The following is a 19496-nucleotide window of genomic DNA, read 5'->3' as shown; positions in this document are numbered from 1 at the left end:
CCAGCCTAAGGCACACCTGTGCAATATTCATGCTGTCTAATCAGCATCTTGATATGCCACACCTGTGAGGTGGGATGGATTATCTCGGCAAAGGAGAAGTGCTTACTAACACAGATTTAGACAGATTTGTGAACAATATTTGTGAGAAATGGTCTTTTGTGTGTATAGAAAATGTTTNGGCAAAGGAGAAGTGCTTACTAACACAGATTTAGACAGATTTGTGAACAATATTTGTGAGAAATGGTCTTTTGTGTGTATAGAAAATGTTTTAGATCTTTGAGTTCAGCTCATGAAAAATGGGAGCAAAAACAAAAGTGTTGCGTTTATATTTTTGTTCAGTGTAATTACCCTCTGACTGTGTTGGGGTTAACGTCAGTGTGTCACAACAGAGTCCGTCCTTCCTGCTCTCGGACACGACGCCCACCTGAAGCTGGTTTCTGTTGTGAATCCATTCAGACAGGATCCAGTCTGACCAGCTCACCAGTCTCTCTGAAACCAGTCACACCAGTTTACACACTATAGCTGGGATATTCAGCTCTTCTGTCAGTAGAGAATCCGTTTGAATATTTATAAAACTATTTTAATTAGAATTTTAACTAATAATAATATTAATCACATCAGTGTTTGATGTGATTTTTAGTTTCCGGATAGATTTTTATTTCTGAACGATTTTTTTTATTTTCATGGTCATTAATTATTTCATTTTATCTTTTCACATTTTGAATTCTTTTTTTCTTTTTCTTTGTTCATATTTTTATTTTGTAATTCCTTATTTATTTTTTTATATCACTTTATTTTTGCTCCTTGTCAGTTCTATTTTCACCATATTCTAAAAACTATTTAAGCACATTAACACTTTCATAATTCATGTTTTGATAATTAATATTTTGACATGTATGTTCTGTAAATACTGTAACATGACATCAGCTCAGTGAGAAAAACACTTTCATGTTAGAGTTTGAATGAGCTCAACGTCTAAATTCAAACTATTTAGATTTATTTAAATAATTTTTATTTTCTTTGGTTTGTTTTTATGATCATTTCTAACTAATGTAAAGTCTCTGGAGAGAAATCATGAACCTGTCTGTCTTATTGTCTCCACCATGTTGTTCTTCTTTAATAGACAGACAGTCCAGGCGATCACACACCTGTCCCTGTGTCCCTATGTCCCTGTGTCCCTATGTCCCTGTGTCTCTATGTCCCTATGTCCCTGTGTCTCTGTCCCTATGTCCCTGTGTCTCTGTCCCTTTGTCCCTGTGTCTCTGTCCCTGTGTCTCTGTCCCTATGTCCCTGTGTCTCTGTCCCTGTGTCTCTGTCCCTGTGTCTCTGTCCCTATGTCCCTGTGTCTCTGTTCCTGTGTCTCTGTCCCTGTCTCTCTCTCTGTCTCTATGTCCCCGACCCTATGTCCCTATGTCTCGTTCTCTGTCTCTATCTCTCTGTCCCTGTGTATGTCCCTGTGTCTCTGTCCCTGTGTCCCTATGTCTCTGTCCCTGTGTCCCTGTGTCTCTGTCCCTGTGTCTCTGTCCCTGTGTCCCTGTGTCTCTGTCCCCGTCTCTCTCTCTGTCTCTATGTCCCCGACCCTATGTCCCTATGTCTCGTTCTCTGTCTCTATCTCTCTGTCCCTGTGTATGTCCCTGTCCCTGTGTCTCTGTCCCTGTCCCCCCCGGGTCTTACCTCCTGAAGGGTTTCCCCATGCCTCCGTCCTCTCCCGGGCCGTGCCGGCCTCCCGCCGCGGGCCCCGCTGCTCCCCCCCTGGCGGGACGCTGCTTCAGGTCCGGGTCTGTGTCCAGCAGAGTGCCGGTGGTCCCGCTGTCCTCTGAGTTGTTCCGCTTCCGCATCACTGGAGACGTTAAAGAGACACAAGCAGCGTTAACCGGAGGAACAGTGTCAGCGGGGAGGAGGCCGTCAGCTGGCCGGGGATGGAGCACTGAGAGCCGGTGAGGACGAAGCTGATCCCCGCTGAGCCTCTGCAGAGAGCAGCTGATCAGCAGCCAATCAAAGCGCGCACACAGCACCACGTGGTCTCACTCTGCTGCGTCCACGGCCCCCAGGGAGCGTCGGAGCAACGGCTACCAAAACAAAACCGGTTTATGGGGCTGGGAGAAAGCAGTGCGTGGTGCCTTCACGTGCACCTCGTAACAGAGAGTTAACACACAGACGGAAATCTCTCGGTCTGATTGTAAACAACAATACAAACACATAACACAAAGATTATTTATTATTATTATTATTGTTAGTATTATTATTATTATCCTGAATAAACAGTGAACAACTTTAACGTTAACAGGGTCTGAATGCCTGACAGAAACACACCGCAGCACGTCACTGACTCCACAGGTAAGCACAGGTGAAACAGCTCATGATTACTTTAACAGAATGAATAAGTTTGTATTACAGTTCGTCCACAGTCGGTCTGTTTCCCTGTTAAAGCTCATTTCTGTCATTTCTTTTTGTAACTTTGAAGATGAAATTATTGAACATATTTGTGTTCACGTCACTGGTTTGTACTTTGATTTCAGAAATATTCTCATTAACAAATATCTGTTTGAAATTAAGATATTCAATATTGTTTTCATTTATTTGTGAATTAATTAAATATGGTAACAGATATTTTTTGTATATTTTCAGAACTATTAAATATTTTTAAATTGCTAGTTGTTCAGATTTTGATGTAGTATTTGTTGAAGTTTTTTTTTATATTTACAGACTGTACATTAACATACTTTTTATCGATCTGTTGACACACATAATATTGACACTAATCTGCCTCGTACATTATTTCCTGTTGTTGAACTCGTAACATATTTACCATTTTAGAGGCTCTTCTTTCCGAGGTCACCTGAATGCAGCATTCAGTTAGCGGACTTAGCAGTGAATAATCTGTTTCTAACGGAGAGCGACACGAACAAACTACAAACGTCACTTTAATAAAGTTTAATAAGAACGCACGGAGCGTTGACACGGAGGCGGTACCGGCCTCTGGTCGCTCTCCGCCGCCGCTCGAGGCTGTTTGACCGGTTTATCTGCTCTATTTTTAGCCTGCTGCGCTGCTAGCTAACCGACCGGAAGTCACGCCAAGGGCTGAAAACTGTTCATAAACTTCCTGTTCCCGCTCAAACATGTAGATATATATCAATAATAAGTCTCACCTCGCAGTCCGCTGAAGTAAAGCCGCTTCACGCCACCATTGTTTTAAATAAATCCTTAAATGTGTTCAGCTGCTGCTCGCTTCGCTACTCTGAAGTTTGTCCCAATGAGGCAGCCGGAGCCTGACGTCACACGGTCACGTGATCACAACACGACGGTTTTGCCGCGAAACTGAGCCGAGAGTCCTCCCGTGTTTACCGGTGATTAAAACGTTAAATTAATCCGTGTAGTGTCGGTGTGTGTGTGTGTGTGTGTGTGTGTTTACCGGAGCCGGGATGTTCTGTGAGAAAGCCATCGAGTTAATCAGAGAGCTGCACCGGATGAGCGACGGACAGCTGCCCGCTTTTAACGTGAGTAACATCCCGGTAAACCTCCGGTATCCTCCGCTGTTCACGAACAACGGTCCTCATGTTTAAAACATGTTTGACACTGTGAACTTTTCTCTTAGTTCTTAGTTTAAACATCAGACACACTGAACTCCTCCCGCTGATCTTCAGTTACAAACTGTAACATGTTAAAGTTTCCTGATCAGAAGATTCACAGACGTTTTATTAATGTTTTAAATATGTTTCTAGAAAAGTGAAGAGCTTTGTCCTCAAACCAAACACACCAGTTAATACAGTGGAAACCTGTTCTGTCGCGTCTCCTCCTCCCACTGTGACAGACCCCACTGTGACAGACCCCACTGTGACAGACCCCACTGTGACAGACCCCACTGATGCTGCAGACTTTTAAATGGAGTTTGGTTTTAATGAGAAAAAAAAATGATTTAAAGGAAAGTCCAGGACCTGACTGATGATGGTGATGATGGTGATGATGATGATGATGATGGTGATGATGATGGTGATGATGGTGATGATGATGATGGTGATGATGGTGATGATGATGGTGATGATGATGATGATGATGGTGATGATGATGGTGATGATGGTGATGATGATGATGGTGATGATGGTGATGATGATGATGATGATGATGATGATGATGGTGATGATGATGGTGGTGATGATGATGATGGTGGTGGTGGTGATGGTGGTGATGGTGATGATGGTGATAATGATGGTGATGGTGATGATGGTGATAATGATGGTGATGGTGGTGATGGTGATGATGGTGATAATGATGATGATGGTGATGATGATGGTGATGATGGTGATAATCATGATGATGGTGATGATGGTGGTGATGGTGATGGTGGTGGTGATGATGATGGTGGTGATGATGATGATGGTGGTGGTGGTGATGGTGGTGATGGTGATGATGGTGATAATGATGGTGATGGTGATGATGGTGATAATGATGGTGATGGTGGTGATGGTGATGATGGTGATAATGATGATGATGGTGATGATGATGGTGATGATGGTGATAATCATGATGATGGTGATGATGGTGGTGATGGTGATGGTGGTGATGATGATGATGGTGGTGATGATGATGATGGTGATGATGATGATGATGGTGGTGATGATGGTGGTGATGATGATGATGATGGTGATGATGATGGTGGTGATGGTGATGGTGATGATGATGGTGATGATGATGATGATGATGATGGTGATGATGATGGTGATGATGGTGATGATGATGGTGATGATGGTGGTGATGGTGATGGTGATGATGATGGTGATGATGATGATGATGATGATGGTGATGATGATGGTGATGATGGTGATGATGATGGTGATGTGTTTCAGGAGGACGGACTGCGGCAGGTTCTGCAGGAGATGGAAGCTCTTTATGAACAGAACCAGACTGATGTGTGAGTCCTCACAGACACAGACACACACACACACACACACACACACACACACACACACACACACACACACACACGTCAGCTCTGACAGCACATTATATAAACGGGTAAGTTTAATCTCTAGTTTCCATAGAAACAGAGTTTATTTTAATAAAGATCTGAACACTAAACATCTGTAATTTGCTTTAATCAGTTTTATTCTCGTCATTAATATTATTTATTTACAGTCACAGCTGCTCCACTAAACATAAAACATTAAAATATTTATTCATTCATTTACACTTTTTTATTTTTTTTATTTTACTGACTTTTATTTAGTTTTTATTTCTAAAAACATTTTTTCAAATTAATTTACTCATTTCTGTATTATTATTTTCCCTCTCTTCATTTTAACAAATGTCTTTATTTTATATCATTATTATTATTATTATTTATATTATTTGTGGTTATTTTCCTCTCATATTTATTAATGAATCAAATTATTTATTTATTGTTGATATTCTCAGCTGTTATCTCCCACAGCATAACACTGGACAGCACAGTCACATGATCAGCTGGTTATTAACACTTTGTGTCAATGTCACATTTTATAAAGGACACGAATACACGAGTAATCACAGTAATCAGATTACAGCTGTGAGAGTAAGACTATGATGATAATTTAATGATCAGTTTTTCAAACATTAAGAAGTTGTTCAGGAGGACAAAGAAACTCTTCGCTTAAGTCTGAATAATAACTGATCAATAAATACATATATAAATACTGCCACTTTATTAGGTACACCTGATCAGCTGCTTCTTAACATTCAGTATTGTAGACGTGATGAAGACGAGCTGCTGAAGTTCAAACCAAAATCTCTGAGGAATGTTTCAGCACCTCGTTGAATCTATGACACCAAGAATTAAAGCGGAGTAGGCGTCCCTAATAAAGTGAGCACTGAGTGTGTTTCCCTCTGTGTGTTTCAGTAACGAGGCGAAGGCTGGCGGTCGAGCTGACCTCATCCCGTCCATCAAACTGCGTCACTGCTGCTTGCTGAGGAACCAGCGCTGTGTCGCGGCCTACCTGTGAGCAGCTGACTCACCTGTGAGATCATATGACATCAGGCTGTCATCTCATTGGCTGACTGAAGGTGTGTGTTTTGTCTCTGTCAGGTACGACCGGCTGCTGAGGATTAGAGCTCTGCGCTGGGAGTACGGCAGCGTGCTGCCCGCCAACGTCCGCTTCCACATGTGTGCGGAGGAGGTGAGTGTGACATCACTTCCTGTTTGATCATACCGATTATATATTGATCAGTTTGTTTCCTGACTGAAGATGAATCTGACGACCTCAGACCGTCACTTCTCACTGCGTCAGAGCCGAGTCACAGCTGAGTCAGAGCCGAGTCAGAGCCAAGTCAGAGCAGAGTCAGAGCAGAGTCAGAGCCGCGTCAGAGCTGAGTCAGAGCCAAGTCAGAGCCGAGTCAGAGCAGCGTCACAGTTGAGTCAGAGCTGAGTCAGAGCCGAGTCAGAGCTGAGTCAGAGTTGAGTCAGAGCCGAGTCAGAGCCAAGTCACAGCTGAGTCAGAGCCAAGTCAGAGCTGAGTCAGAGCTGCGTCACAGCTGAGTCAGAGCTGCGTCACAGCTGAGTCACAGCTGAGTCAGAGCTGAGTCAGAGCCGAGTCACAGTTGAGTCAGAGCCGAGTCACAGTTGAGTCAGAGCCGAGTCACAGCTGAGTCAGAGCTGCGTCACAGCTGAGTCAGAGCTGAGTCAGAGCCGCGTCACAGTTGAGTCAAAGCTGCGTCACAGCTGAGTAGTGTTGCATGGTATACCGGTACTAAAATAGTACCGCGGTACTAGAGTATTCCAAACGGTACTATACAGCATTTGGAAAATACCGGTACTTTGAAATTGATTCAGTTCATTAATTTAGTTAATTTATTTTACTCAATTATGCACACAAACACATTTCTCGTTCCTATTGGAGCACAGATTGCACAAGTGGTGTGTATGACAACACCTGTATCAACATTCGCAGCTGGCGCAAGAGAAAGTCTGCCTCGCAAAGGGAGACAACACGAGACAACACCAACTTAGTGAAACATTTGATCAACTAAACCATGACGTCCGTACCGAGGTACTTACCAAACCATGATTTTTTGGTACCGTTACACCCCTACTATTTATTGAGAGCCAAGTCAGAGCTGAGTCAGAGCCAAGTCACAGTTGAGTCAGAGCTGAGTCAGAGTTGAGTCAGAGCCAAGTCAGAGCTGAGTCAGAGCCGCGTCACAGTTGAGTCAGAGCTGAGTCAGAGCTGAGTCACAGTTGAGTCAGAGCCGAGTCAGAGCCAAGTCAGAGCTGAGTCAGAGCCAAGTCACAGTTGAGTCAGAGCCGAGTCAGAGCCGCGTCACAGTTGAGTCAGAGCTGAGTCAGAGCTGAGTCAGAGCCGCGTCACAGTTGAGTCAGAGCTGAGTCAGAGCCGAGTCAGAGCCAAGTCAGAGCTGAGTCAGAGTTGAGTCAGAGCAGAGTCAGAGCCAAGTCACAGTTGAGTCAGAGCTGCGTCACAGTTGAGTCAGAGCTGCGTCACAGCTGAGTCAGAGCTGAGTCAGAGCTGCGTCACAGCTCAGTCAGAGCTGCGTCACAGTTGAGTCAGAGCTGCGTCACAGCTGAGTCCTCTCATATTTATTTATTGTCGATATTGTCAGCTCTTATCCTCCAGATGAGAACACTGAACAGCCAAGTCACATGATCAGCTGGTTATTAACCCTTTGTGTCCCTCTGTCCCCCGTCCCTTGGTCTCCGTCCCTGTCTCAGTCTGAGTGGTTCAGTCAGTATAAGAAGTCTCTGGCGTCCTTCATGCGCTCTGTGGGAGGAGGAGACGGTTTGGACATCACTCAGGACATGAAGCCTCCCAAGAGTCTCTACATCGAGGTGAGACCTGATTATCAATAATCAATACAGCACTGTCTGAACAGCTGGGACGCTGACAGTGCATGATGGGAAATGTAGTTCTGTCAGAGAGGAGACTGGACGTCACTCTGACCCAGTTTCTCTGCGTCTTATGTTAAATAGTTTCTATTGAACCACAAACACTCCTCCTCATCATCATCATCTTCATCATCTAACACATTAATCTAAAGTGTCCTTAAACACACACACACACACACACACACACACACACACACACACACACACACACACACACACAGTCTGACTCCTCCTCATCGTCATCTAACACATCATGTGGACATGTAGCTTGAGCCTGAGTGATGACATCATCAGGTGTTTTCCAGGTGAGGTGTTTAAAGGACCACGGAGAGTTTGAGATCGACGATGGAACAGTGATCCTGCTGAAGAAGAACAGTCAGGTCAGAAAATACACTCACTCATTCATTGTTCTGCTGCTGTTACACTCACTCATTCACTTATTCATTGTTCTGCTGCTGTTACACTCACTCATTCACTCATTCATTATTCTGCTGCTGTTACACTCACTCATTCACTCATTCATTATTCTACTGCTGTTACACTTACTCATTCACTCATCCATTGTTCTGTTGTTACACTCACTCATTCACTCATTCATTATTCTACTGCTGTTACACTCACTCATTCATTATTCTACTGCTGTTACACTCACTCATTCACTCATTCATTATTCTGCTGCTGTTACACTCACTCATTCACTCATTCATTGTTCTGTTGCTGTTACACTCACTCATTCATTATTCTGTTGCTGTTACACTCACTCATTTATTATTCTGCTGCTGTTACACTCACTCATTCACTTATTCATTGTTCTGTTGCTGTTACACTCACTCATTCATTATTCTGCTGCTGTTACACTCACTCATTCACTCATTCACTATTCTGCTCAGTAATAATAATAATGTAGAAGAAACCAGTGACAGTCAAATGTGTTGAATATATTTTAAAATCAAACTGTTTTCTGCTGCTGTCGTTTTGACTTATTGATCTTGTCTCATTAATGTTTTTATTTGATAAACTTAATTATTATTAATAATAATAATTAATGTATTTTTTACTTTATATTCACGTATCTGTCCGTCTGTCCACAGCACTTCCTGCCGCGGTGGAAATGTGAGCAGCTGATTCGTCAGGGTGTCCTGGAGCACGTGGTGTCCTGATGGAGGACTGATGTTCAGCCGATCACCGATCAATCAGCTGATCGGTGACACACTGTGTGCCTCAGATAACACAGACGTCCTGACTTTACCCCGTCCCCTGAACACAACACGTCTGTTTAAATATTAATCTGATGTCAAAATAAAATAAAGTATTTCTTTTTTTTCAGTTCAGGTCTGATTGTTTTTTCGTTCTGATGGATCAGATGTTTCAGATGGTTTAACTAACGAGACCTCGACCCGCAGCGAGCGGCGAGCAGCCTGCAGCGAGCGGCGAGCAGGGCATCGACTCTTTATTTAGATTAAAAACCATTAAAAGTCTCGGTGAGATATAAACAGATAATTTAATGTGGTGTCAGGTTACAGTGTGCTGTGTGATGATGTCACAGACAGGTGTGTTTGGTACCTGAACTGACAGGAAGTCAGAGCTGAGAGGAGGAGTGAGAGGTCTCACTCTGACGGGAAAACTATAAACACATCATCATCATCATCATCATCATCACAATCATCATCATCATCATCATCATCATCAACAGTCCACCTTTACAAAATCACGTCTTACTGTGACAATAAAAATAATACAAATATAGAAACAAAGTAACAACACCATCATGGCTGAAATACTGTGTGTGTGTGTGTGTGTGTGTGTGTGTGTGTGCTGATGACACGTTTAAATAACAGGCCACGCCCACACCAACCATGAACACACGCCTCCTTCACCTGAGAGTCAAACTGCACGTCCATGTCTTAGGTGACATCATCACCTCCTTCTGTCTCTGTACAGGTGACATCATCACCTCCCACTGACACCTGCCGGCAGAAAGGAAACTACGGAGGCCCCAGAGGGTCAAGTGATGACAGTAATATCTGTCACAGTGAGCCACATGTTGTTAAAGTCACGTCATTAAAGGTCTGATGATGTCATGTTGTCTGATTCAACACGTTCTGTGGAGCACGCTCAGATGAGTCGGATCTAATGGGCAGGTAAGGAACTTTAATGTGTTCACTCTGCAGACGTGGCCGAACGTAAACATGTCATTGTCTCACCTGTAACAAAAACAGGTGTCGTCAGACAGGTGTGTTTCCTGACCAGGTGTGTTCCCTGTCCAGGTGTGTTCCCTGTGCAGGTGTGTTCCCTGTGCAGGTGTATTTCCTGTCCAGGTGTGTTCCCTGTCCAGGTGTGTTTCCTGTCCAGGTGTGATTCCTGTCCAGGTGTGTTTCCTGTCCAGGTGTGATTCCTGTCCAGGTGTGATTCCTGTCCAAGTGTGTTTCCTGTCCAGGTGTGTTTCCTGACCAGGTGTGTTCCCTGTCCAGGTGTGTTCTCTGTGCAGGTGTGTTCCCTGTGCAGGTGTATTTCCTGTCCAGGTGTGTTCCCTGTCCAGGTGTGTTTCCTGTCCAGGTGTGATTCCTGTCCAAGTGTGTTTCCTGTCCAGGTGTGTTTCCTGTCCAGGTGTGATTCCTGTCCAGGTGTGTTTCCTGTCCAGGTGTGTTTCCTGTCCAGGTGTGTTTCCTGTCCAGGTGTGATTCCTGTCCAAGTGTGTTTCCTGTCCAGGTGTGATTCCTGTCCAAGTGTGTTTCCTGTCCAGGTGTGTTTCCTGTCCAGGTGTGTTTCCTGTCCAAGTGTGTTTCCTATGCAGGTGTGTTTCCTAACCAGGTGTGATTCCTGTTCAGGTGTGATTCCTGTCCAAGTGTGTTTCCTGTGCAGGTGTGTTTCCTGTGCAGGTGTGATTCCTGTCCAGGTGTGATTCCTGTCCAAGTGTGTTTCCTGTCCAGGTGTGTTTCCTGTCCAGGTGTGTTTCCTGTCCAGGTGTGATTCCTGTGTCTGTATGTTAACAGTTCCCATCTGTTTCCAGTCTTTGTGCTAAGCTAAGCTAAGCTAATGCCCTCCTCAGTCAAACTGATGTGAGATCAGCTGCTGCAGGTCTCTGAGGTGGGCGTGGCTCTACGTGGCGAGCGCAGCGGGGACAATCTCTCTCAGCAGTTTGTTCAGAGCGTTGACCTTCTCCTCCAACAGGGAGTTCTTCTTCTCTGCGTGTTTCTGCCGCTGCTCGGTGACCTGCAGCGCCGTCATCAGCTGAGAGTTCTCCACGTACAGATCCTTCAGCAGCGCGCTGGACTTGGTGTTCTTCGCCATCTATGGATGAAACGATGACGGCGGCACGTTACATCATACTGAAACAGACAGAGAGTGGCCAGAAGTGTGTGGACAGGAAGTGAGGACTCACCTGTTCTTTGAGCTGCTGGACTTTGTCCTGTAGAACCATCCGGAGTCCCTTCAGCTTCGTCTCCAGCTCCTCCATCCTCTGCTGCAGCGCCGACACCGCCTTCTCGTACTGCTCCTGAACACAACACGCACATACTCAGAGATGTACGAGCTGACATCAAAGTGTTCCCTGTGACCTCTGACCTCATCGCTGTGACCTCTGACCCCTGGTGTACCTGCTTGCAGCTGATCTGGGAGCAGCTCTGTTGGGCCTGAAGCCTCAGCGTCTCCTCCAGCTGTTGACTCCTCCTCTGCTCCTCCTGCAGGCGGCCCTGCAGCAGCTCCACCTCCTCTTTGCGCCCATCCCCCACCCGCTGCTGCGCCTCCTGCAGCTGCCTGACGTGCTGCGCCTGAACCAGACTGAGCACCGTGTCGGCCCGCACTGCCTAAATACAGGACGTTCACGTGTTAAACCTCAGTGTGTGGTCTGAGGTCACACAGGAAGTGGCGTGACGTGTGATGTCAGTGTGATGTCAGCGTGTTGGTTTCAGTCCTCACCTGGTCCTGAGCGTGCATCCTCTCTGTCTCCGCCTCCTTCAGTCGGCTCTTCAGGTTCTGGACCTCCAGACTGCGGACCGTCAGCTCCGACACCTGACACACATCAAACCTCCGTTATCACAGGTCATCATGTTTACACACACACACACACACACACACACACACAGTGATGTTGTCAGTTACCTGCTGCTGGAGCTCCTGGTTGTGGACCCGGAGTCTGCGGGCCTCCTCCTGCTCCTCCTGCTCCTCCACAGCCTGATGGAGCTCCTCCTTCTCCCTCATCAGCTTCCTGACGCTGCTCTCCAACTGCTCCACCTGAAGGAGACACACCCACAGGAAGATGTCACTCTGAGAGTGGGAGGAGCTACACCTGGACGTCAAAACATGACAGAGGTTTACATTGTTGTTGTTGTTGTTGTTGTTGTTATTCTGTCATGATAATGAGTCCAAACATCTACGGCAGCTGATCAGGGCCACTGAGGGTAGAAACTAAAAATTCAGAGCTGATGAAGGACGTAAATATTATAATGGGGCGTTCACACCAAACGCGAATTCGCATATTCGCGCATCGAGATTACATACAAAGTCAATGCAAAGACGCGATTAGAGGCGAATTCGTGCCGGGCGGTGCGATGGACGCGTCTAGCACCATGCGATGGACGCGATAGAGGCGTCCAGCGCGGCGCGATAGACGCGAAATTCGCGTCCAACGCCTCATCGCTCGAGTTGAAAATATTGAACTTTTGAGGCGAATTCGCGTGACGCTGTGTCGCGAAAGCCAATCAGCGTTGAGATTCTCCCGACGTCACTGGCGTGTGTCAACAACGTCCAGTTGTTGACACAGCAATAAACTGCTACTCACAGATGGACAGACGCTCCGCAGCTGAAATGGAGCGCCTGTAGTTGGTGTCCTGCCGGAAGATCCTGGCGCCAACCCTCGCCAACAGGTCCTCAAACTGGGCCCCAGTCAGCCTGAAGTACCGCTGAAAGCGGCTGTCATCCAGACGGAGTTCCTGGAGGAGGTGGTGAAACTCGCCAAGCTGGATGCGCTAATGCAGGATAGGGTGAACCCAAAAACGACGGCGTTTGGCCCTCCGACGCATCAACCCAAAAACGACGGCGTTTGGCCCTCCGACGCATCTGGGACATCCAGAGCAGGTACAAAGCAGCGATGGTGGTTATCTCAGCCTTGGTCGTCAGTGACGTCTTGACACCCTGACGTCCAGTTGTTGATGCCGAGATGGAGGAGAAACTTATCATTGCGGTGTGCGGCTACCCGGAGCTATATGATACTACGTGTGTACTCTACAGAGACCGCAACAAAAAGGAGCAGGCTTGGGTGAAAGACGCCGAGGAGACTGGTCTACTTGGTAAGTTCTGTAAATATGTGTCCTTAATTAGTTTGCAGAATGGTTGTACTATGAACGTTAGCACTAGCTTAGCTCCAGTTAGCACAGCCGGCTTCCCCGCTACTCACGCGAATGAACAAAATGGTCAGGCGTCTAAACTTACGCGTTACGGGCGGCGCATTACATACGTTACGAGCGAGTAATTCGCTTCACTCGCGCCCGGTGTGAACGCTACATAATAAATATTCAGAGACAAAAATGATTTTCTGCGATTAAAGTAATAGATTTATTTATTTATTTTTTAAAGAATACCATCTCTGATTAAAGTTGCAGGTTTCCAAAATATAAATTAGAATATTCTCTGAGATTAAAGTCGCTAATTAACGAGAGACAAACTCTGGTGTTGTTTGTTGTCGATGGACAACGTCACTGAAAACAGGAAATACATAAAACATGGAGATGATGAATGAGCGTTGTCCAATCAAGACGTCCTGTTTTGTTTCACCTGGTTCGACCTCATCCGGCCGTCAGCTGGACGCCCCTCCTGAGCATCTGAGGAGCGTCTGTCCTGCTAAAGTCACTGTCCCCACAGTGCTGGTTCAGCAGCTTCACACGTCCTCACAGGTCAAAACAAGACGTCACATAAAAATCACAGGACTCAGATGTGTCTCTGACTTCCTGTCAGAAACTCCGCCCACATTCTGTCAGAGACAGTTTGAATAATGTTTTTAATGCATCCATCCATTTTCATCTGCTTATCCGGGGCCGGGTCGCAGCGGCAGCAGGCCGAGCAAAGCACCCCAGACATCCCTCTTCCCAGCAACGCTTTCCAACTCCTCCTGGGGGACCCTGAGGTGTTCCCAGGCCAGATGACATATGTAATCCCTCCAGCGTGTTCTGGGTCTGCCCTGGGGCCTCCTACCAGTGGGACGTGCCTGGGACACCTCCAAAGGGAGGCGCCCAGGAGGATCCTGATCAGATGTTGAACCACCTCAACTGACCCCTTTTGACGCGAAGGAGCAGCAGCTCTACTCCGAGCTCCCTCCAGATGTCTGACTCCTCCCCCTATCTCTAAGGCTGAGCCCAGACACCCTACAGAGGAAACTCATTTCAGACGCTTGTGTCTGTGACCTCATTCTTTCAGTCACTACCCGGCGCAGCGCCTGCATCACTGCAGAAGCCGCATCGCACCGACCCGCCTTGTGAACAAGACCCAAAGATACTTGAATTCCCATGCTTGAGGCAGTAACTCTCCCAACCCAGAGGGAACCATCCACTGGTTTCCAGCAGAGAACCATGACCTCAGATTTGGAGGTACTGACTCTCATCCTGACTGCGTCACACTCAAACTGCCCCAGGTCATGCTGGAGGTCATGGTGTGATGGAGCCAACAGAATCACATCATCTGCAAAAAGCAGAGATGCAATTCTGAGGTCCCCAAACTGGACCCCTTCCTCCGCCTAGCTGCACCTCAAGATCCTGTCCATGAAGATCACAAACAGGGTTGTTGACAAACGACAACCTTGGCGGAGGCCAACACCCACCGAGAACGTGGTCGACTTTTCCCCGAGTATTCGGACACAGCTCTCACTTTGGTCATACAGGGAGTGGATGGCTCGTAGCAGCGAGCCTGGTACCCCGTACTCCCGTAGTACCCCCCACAAGACACCCCCCCACAAGACCCCCCGAGGTACGCGGTCGTAAGTCTTCTCCAGGCCCACAAAGCACATGTAGACTGGATGGGCAAACTCCCACGGCCCCTTCAGCAGCCTCGCAAGGGTAAAGAGCTGCTCCACTGTTTTACAGCGAGGACGGAATCCACATCACTCCTCCTGAATCTGAGGTTCGACAATCGGTTGGAGCCTCCTCTCCATCACCCTGGAGTAAACAGACCTGGGAGGCTGAGCAGTGTGATACCCCAATAGTTGGAGCACAACCTCTGGTCCCCTTTTTGAAAATGGGGAAAAAGTTTTTAATCTCAGAGAAAATCAGAGTTGGTCCTGTGACCTCTTGACCTCTGCTCTGTGTTCTGATTGGTTACCTACAGACTGCTCTGATTGGCTGTCACAAACATCAGAGGCTCCTGTAAACAAACTGTTTGTAAACATGATGATGTCACACCGAGACGTGTCAGATCTTTAAATGAATGTGTAATGAAACCACGGCGGTGACGTCCTCTGTCAAATCAGTTTCTGATTGGTTCATAAAACCTCATGAGGAACTGAAACAACTGAATTCTGCTCATTGATTGGACGGTGTCTGATGACCTTGTTGAGAGCGTCCTGTAGCTTCCTCTGCAGGTCCGTCACTTCCTGGGTGTGGTTCAGTTTCTCCTGAGTGACGGCTTGAAGCTGAGAGCGCAGTAGTTCTGACTCCGCCTCCACAGAGAGCGCCGCCTGCTGCAGCTTCTCCACCTGTTGGAGACAAACATGAAACATCAGGTTGTTAGTGTTTGATGATGTCATGGTGATGTTTATCCTCCTCCACCCACTGCAGCTTCAGGGTCACACTGCTAAGCTCCGCCTCCAGCTCCACATGTCGGCCCAGCTGAGGACAAAACACACGGTTAGTTTAATCGGTGTTTGGATCTGCTGAGCCGAGCGGCGAGGAGTAGTGTTCACAGAATCAGAGGTTCAGAGCTTCAAACTGAAGCCCTTTGTTAACAGGAGTTGTGCAAATCTGCAGGAAAGCCCAATCAGTCTTTTTTCAGCATTGGCAGTATAAAAACAAAATCGGGGAGTGCAGCAAAATGCCGCCTGCCTACTTTTGTTTATACAGAATGTGCCTTTTTCGGGGCAATGGGGGGCGTGAGCAAGTAACAAAACGTGTAGCTCAGCGTGTGACGTAAACAGTGACATGGGAGGGAAGCCGCGGCTGGTCAGTCCTTCGGTGATTCTCTCGTAAGTCGGCCCGTTCTTCACCGTCCCCGTCATCTGACGGTTAATGGCCTCTTCGTTTGTGAGAACAAGGAGGGCGCACAATTCCTTGTCTCCCCAGTTGCTCATCTTTACAGTGTCTGTCAGGTTTGTGTTTCCCTCTTGCTACTAGCTGCTCGCTAATTCCTGCTATCAGCTGTTTCCTGTTTATCCACCGCCAGTGGCTCACACGTGCGGCGTCATCAACAGCTCCTCCCACAAGTCTTCAACAGCTCCTCCCACAAGTCATCAACAGCCCCTCCCACAAGTCATCAACAGCCCCTCCCGTTGCAGAAGGCCGCCTCGGTCTGTTTAAACTAAAAAGGTTCCTCCAATATGTCTACCCTACGAGGCGGAAAATTGTGCACCTTGGATCAACTCGCCAGTCCGGCTCTGTGTGTCTAAACGCTCGCAGCTTGGCAGCAAAACGGCCCAACATTCACTGACAATCTGGCAGTGTAAAAGGGCCGAGTGTCACTCCTCACACAACAGCTGAGTCACTTCCTGCCCTGAAGCTCTGACATCACTCGTAGGTAAACTCTGACTTCAGGTTATTTCAGGTCAAACAGATCCAGGACCTGACGTCACGTCCACGATAACATGTTTGTATTTACAGCATAAATCATCTCTGAACACACTAACGTTTCAGCTCTGCTTTACATCTGATCACTGTCAACACACCTGGAAACACACATCACATGACCTGAGCCTCCTGAAAACACGTGACCATCCACGCACTCTGAGAGTGTGAGATTAAACAGGAAGCAGGTCGTCTGCACTGTTAGAGACAGAGAAAATAACCCAGAGAAATTTCTGTCACATGTTGGAGGGAAACAGACTGGAGTCGTTACAAACTGACACCAGGAGCGTTACCCAGCGCTGCAGGAAGTCACTGCACACCAGAAGGATGACATCACTACAGGTGTGTAGGTGTGTCTGTCATGTTTCAGTTTTAGACATCGTGACTGATCAGACCCAGACAGGAAGTGAACAAGTCTGTCTCTGTTGCTGTCTGTCCACAAACAACCTTGTTTTTCAAACTGAAACTGAGTCAAGTCGCGGCGCCTCAGTGTGGACGCTGAGCATAAACACAGCTACAGTTCTGTCTTAGAACACCTACATAAGTCTTACTGCTTATTGTGATGTCACTTCCTGTAGTCTCTTCAAACGTTTCATCTCCCTAAAATCTGTCTCACCTGAGCTCAGAGGTCAGTACATCAGAATGAACGACAGAATGATGTCATTAACAAGAAAGAATGAAAAAGTCTTCTTCATCAGATTCAAGGTGAGGTCATGTCTCTGTGTCCTCAGCTGTCTCTGTGTCCTCAGCTGTCTCCGTGTCCTCAGCTGTCTCTATGTCTTCAGCTGTGTCTGTGTCCTCAGCTGTCTCCGTGTCCTCAGCTGTCTCTATGTCTTCAGCTGTCTCTATGTCTTCAGCTGTCTCTGTGTCCTCAGCTGTCTCTGTCTTCAGCTGTGTCTGTGTCCTCAGCTGTCTCTGTGTCCTCAGCTGTCTCTATGTCTTCAGCTGTGTCTGTGTCCTCAGCTGTCTCTGTGTCCTCAGCTGTCTCTATGTCTTCAGCTGTGTCTGTGTCCTCAGCTGTCTCTCTGTCCTCAGCTGTCTCTCTGTCCTCAGCTGTCTCTGTCTTCAGCGGTCTCTGTGTCCTCAGCTGTCTGTGTCCTCAGCTGTCTCTGTGTCCTCAGCTGTCTGTGTCCTCAGCTGTCTCTGTGTCTTCAGCTGTCTCTCTGTCTTCAGCTGTCTCTGTGTCCTCAGCTGTCTCTGTGTCCTCAGCTGTCTCTATGTCCTCAGCTGTCTGTACCAGAGAGCAGCAGCATGAAAAACAGGAGCGCTCACTCTGCAGCTCAATCTGAGGACTGAGACGTTGCAACGAGCACACTGCTGTAACGCCTGTACGACATATCAATATATTGTCAAACAAGATATAAATTCAGACTGCGTTTATATCGATACAAGTCGTGTCACATGACGCGTCGCAACATGCATCTGTCCTCTCACGCTCACTCACAGCTTCCCCATTAACACTGATGTCTTGTTCACACCAAACAGGAAGAGATTGTTTTGTGTGTTACTCACGCAAGACTGAGCACTGGAATAAATTTTGTTGACACTTCATACGTGTGAATAACTCGTGTCACACGCACATGAAATCGCTGAATTGATGAATGAACCTCTGCTGGTGCGTCCTGCTGTGTGTTCAACGTCAACATTTGCTGAGAGTGGTCGCAGAGAGGGCGGACGCACACCTGTCAGCGGCGCCGTTTAACGTCATCGTGAGATGAATGAATGTGGAGTCACATCGCTGCTCTGAGACTCTTCAGTCGCTGTGAAAATGTTTCACTTGTTTGGGTCAGTGAGCTCCTGATGGACTGGTCTAACTGATGACCTCATCAGCCCATCACTGATGACCTCATCAGCCCATCACTGATGACCTCATCAGCAAGTCACCTGATCAGAGACATTAAACTGGTCACCTTGTCCCTGTAGGAGCTGAGCTCTGTCTCCAGCAGCTGTCTCTCCTGCGTCCACGCCGCCTGCTGCTGCAGCTTCTCTCTATCCTGCTGCAGCGCCGCATCCTGCAGCCGCCGCACCTGAAAACACAACGACAAACAAACGACAGCGACAACACGCCATCTCATTAACGATACATGTCACTACAGAGACACACACTGAAGGTTGCTCTGCTCACCAGAGCTCCCTCCTCCTCCTGCTCCTTGGAAACTGTCGCCAGACGCTCCCTCAGCATCCGCACCGACTCCTGGTCTCCACGGAGACGGGCGCTGAGCTCGGCGTTGTCGTTGCTGAGCTGCAGGTTCCTGCTGCTCAGATCCAGGACCTCCTCACGATACCTGGAGTTCTGCAGACAACAGAGGAGGAGGAGGAGGAGGAGGAGGAGGAGGAGGAGGAGGAGGAGGAGTCGTCAAACAGTCTTCCTCTCAGAGGTCAAAGGTCACTGTGATCAGTCTGTTCACTCACCTCTCTGTGGAGACACTCCTCTTCCTCTCTGCTCCGCTCGTGTTCCTGCTCTAGGTCCTCCAGCTTCCTCCTGACAGGACAAGGAGGAGGAGGAGGAGGAGGAGGAGAAGAAGGAGGAGGAGAAGAAGGAGGAGGAGAAGGAGAAGGAGGAGGAGGAGAAGGAGAAGAAGGAGGAGGAGAAGAAGGAGGAGGGGGAGAAGAAGAAGAAGAAGAAGAAGAAGAAGAAGAAGAAGGAGGAGGAGGAGAAGAAGGAGGAGGAGAAGAAGGAGGAGGAGAAGGAGAAGGAGGAGGAGGAGAAGGAGAAGAAGGAGGAGGAGAAGAAGGAGGAGGGGGAGAAGAAGGAGAAGGAGGGGGAGAAGGAGGGGGAGAAGGAGGAGAAGAAGAAGAAGGAGGAGGAGGAGAAGGAGGAGAAGAAGAAGGAGGAGGAGGAGAAGAAGAAGGAGGAGGAGGAG

General features: G+C 47.4%; 4 protein-coding genes across 6 annotated transcripts in view; 2 read left to right on the top strand and 2 right to left on the bottom strand.

The window, feature by feature from the left end:
- abhd12 (abhydrolase domain containing 12, lysophospholipase) overlaps positions 1-4247 on the bottom strand; it is a 36190-nt gene extending 31943 nt beyond the window's left edge. Inside the window, exons 1-2 of the mRNA XM_050070565.1 lie at positions 3936-4247; positions 1675-1840 (exon numbers count right to left, since the gene is read on the bottom strand). Of these exons, the coding sequence (XP_049926522.1) occupies positions 1675-1838 (164 nt within the window). The 5' untranslated portion in view covers positions 1839-1840; positions 3936-4247. The remainder of the gene's footprint in view (positions 1-1674; positions 1841-3935) is intronic.
- gins1 (GINS complex subunit 1 (Psf1 homolog)) lies at positions 3176-9201 on the top strand. Its single transcript, XM_050072077.1, has 7 exons — positions 3176-3497; positions 4845-4909; positions 5873-5971; positions 6059-6149; positions 7697-7813; positions 8176-8250; positions 8962-9201. The coding sequence occupies exons 1-7, from the start codon at positions 3423-3425 to the stop codon at positions 9028-9030; spliced, it is 591 nt and encodes a 196-aa protein (XP_049928034.1). The 5' UTR covers positions 3176-3422; the 3' UTR covers positions 9031-9201.
- Positions 9202-9353: 152 nt separating this feature from the next.
- ninl (ninein-like) overlaps positions 9354-19496 on the bottom strand; it is a 16679-nt gene continuing 6536 nt past the window's right edge. Inside the window, exons 9-17 of one of the 3 annotated variants that reach the window (XM_050072074.1) lie at positions 19045-19114; positions 18758-18925; positions 18543-18659; positions 15405-15551; positions 11972-12103; positions 11789-11881; positions 11467-11676; positions 11253-11366; positions 9354-11161 (exon numbers count right to left, since the gene is read on the bottom strand). In XM_050072074.1, the coding sequence (XP_049928031.1) occupies positions 10970-11161; positions 11253-11366; positions 11467-11676; positions 11789-11881; positions 11972-12103; positions 15405-15551; positions 18543-18659; positions 18758-18925; positions 19045-19114 (1243 nt within the window). In that variant the 3' untranslated portion in view covers positions 9354-10969. The remainder of the gene's footprint in view (positions 11162-11252; positions 11367-11466; positions 11677-11788; positions 11882-11971; positions 12104-15404; positions 15552-18542; positions 18660-18757; positions 18926-19044; positions 19115-19496) is intronic. The other 2 variants (XM_050072076.1, XM_050072075.1) reach the window with 2 other exon arrangements.
- On the top strand, positions 9727-10860 carry LOC126406357 (extracellular matrix protein A-like). Its single transcript, XM_050070564.1, has 7 exons — positions 9727-9753; positions 9812-9902; positions 10042-10120; positions 10155-10205; positions 10376-10426; positions 10529-10732; positions 10767-10860. Exons 1-7 carry the CDS (start codon positions 9727-9729, stop codon positions 10858-10860), a joined length of 597 nt encoding a protein of 198 aa, XP_049926521.1.

The sequence above is a fragment of the Epinephelus moara genome, chromosome 19 (assembly GCF_006386435.1).
Source record: "Epinephelus moara isolate mb chromosome 19, YSFRI_EMoa_1.0, whole genome shotgun sequence".
Classification (NCBI taxonomy): Eukaryota; Metazoa; Chordata; class Actinopteri; order Perciformes; family Serranidae; genus Epinephelus; species Epinephelus moara.
The sequence above is the reverse complement of the archived record's forward strand: the minus strand, read 5'-3'. Positions and strand labels throughout refer to the sequence as shown.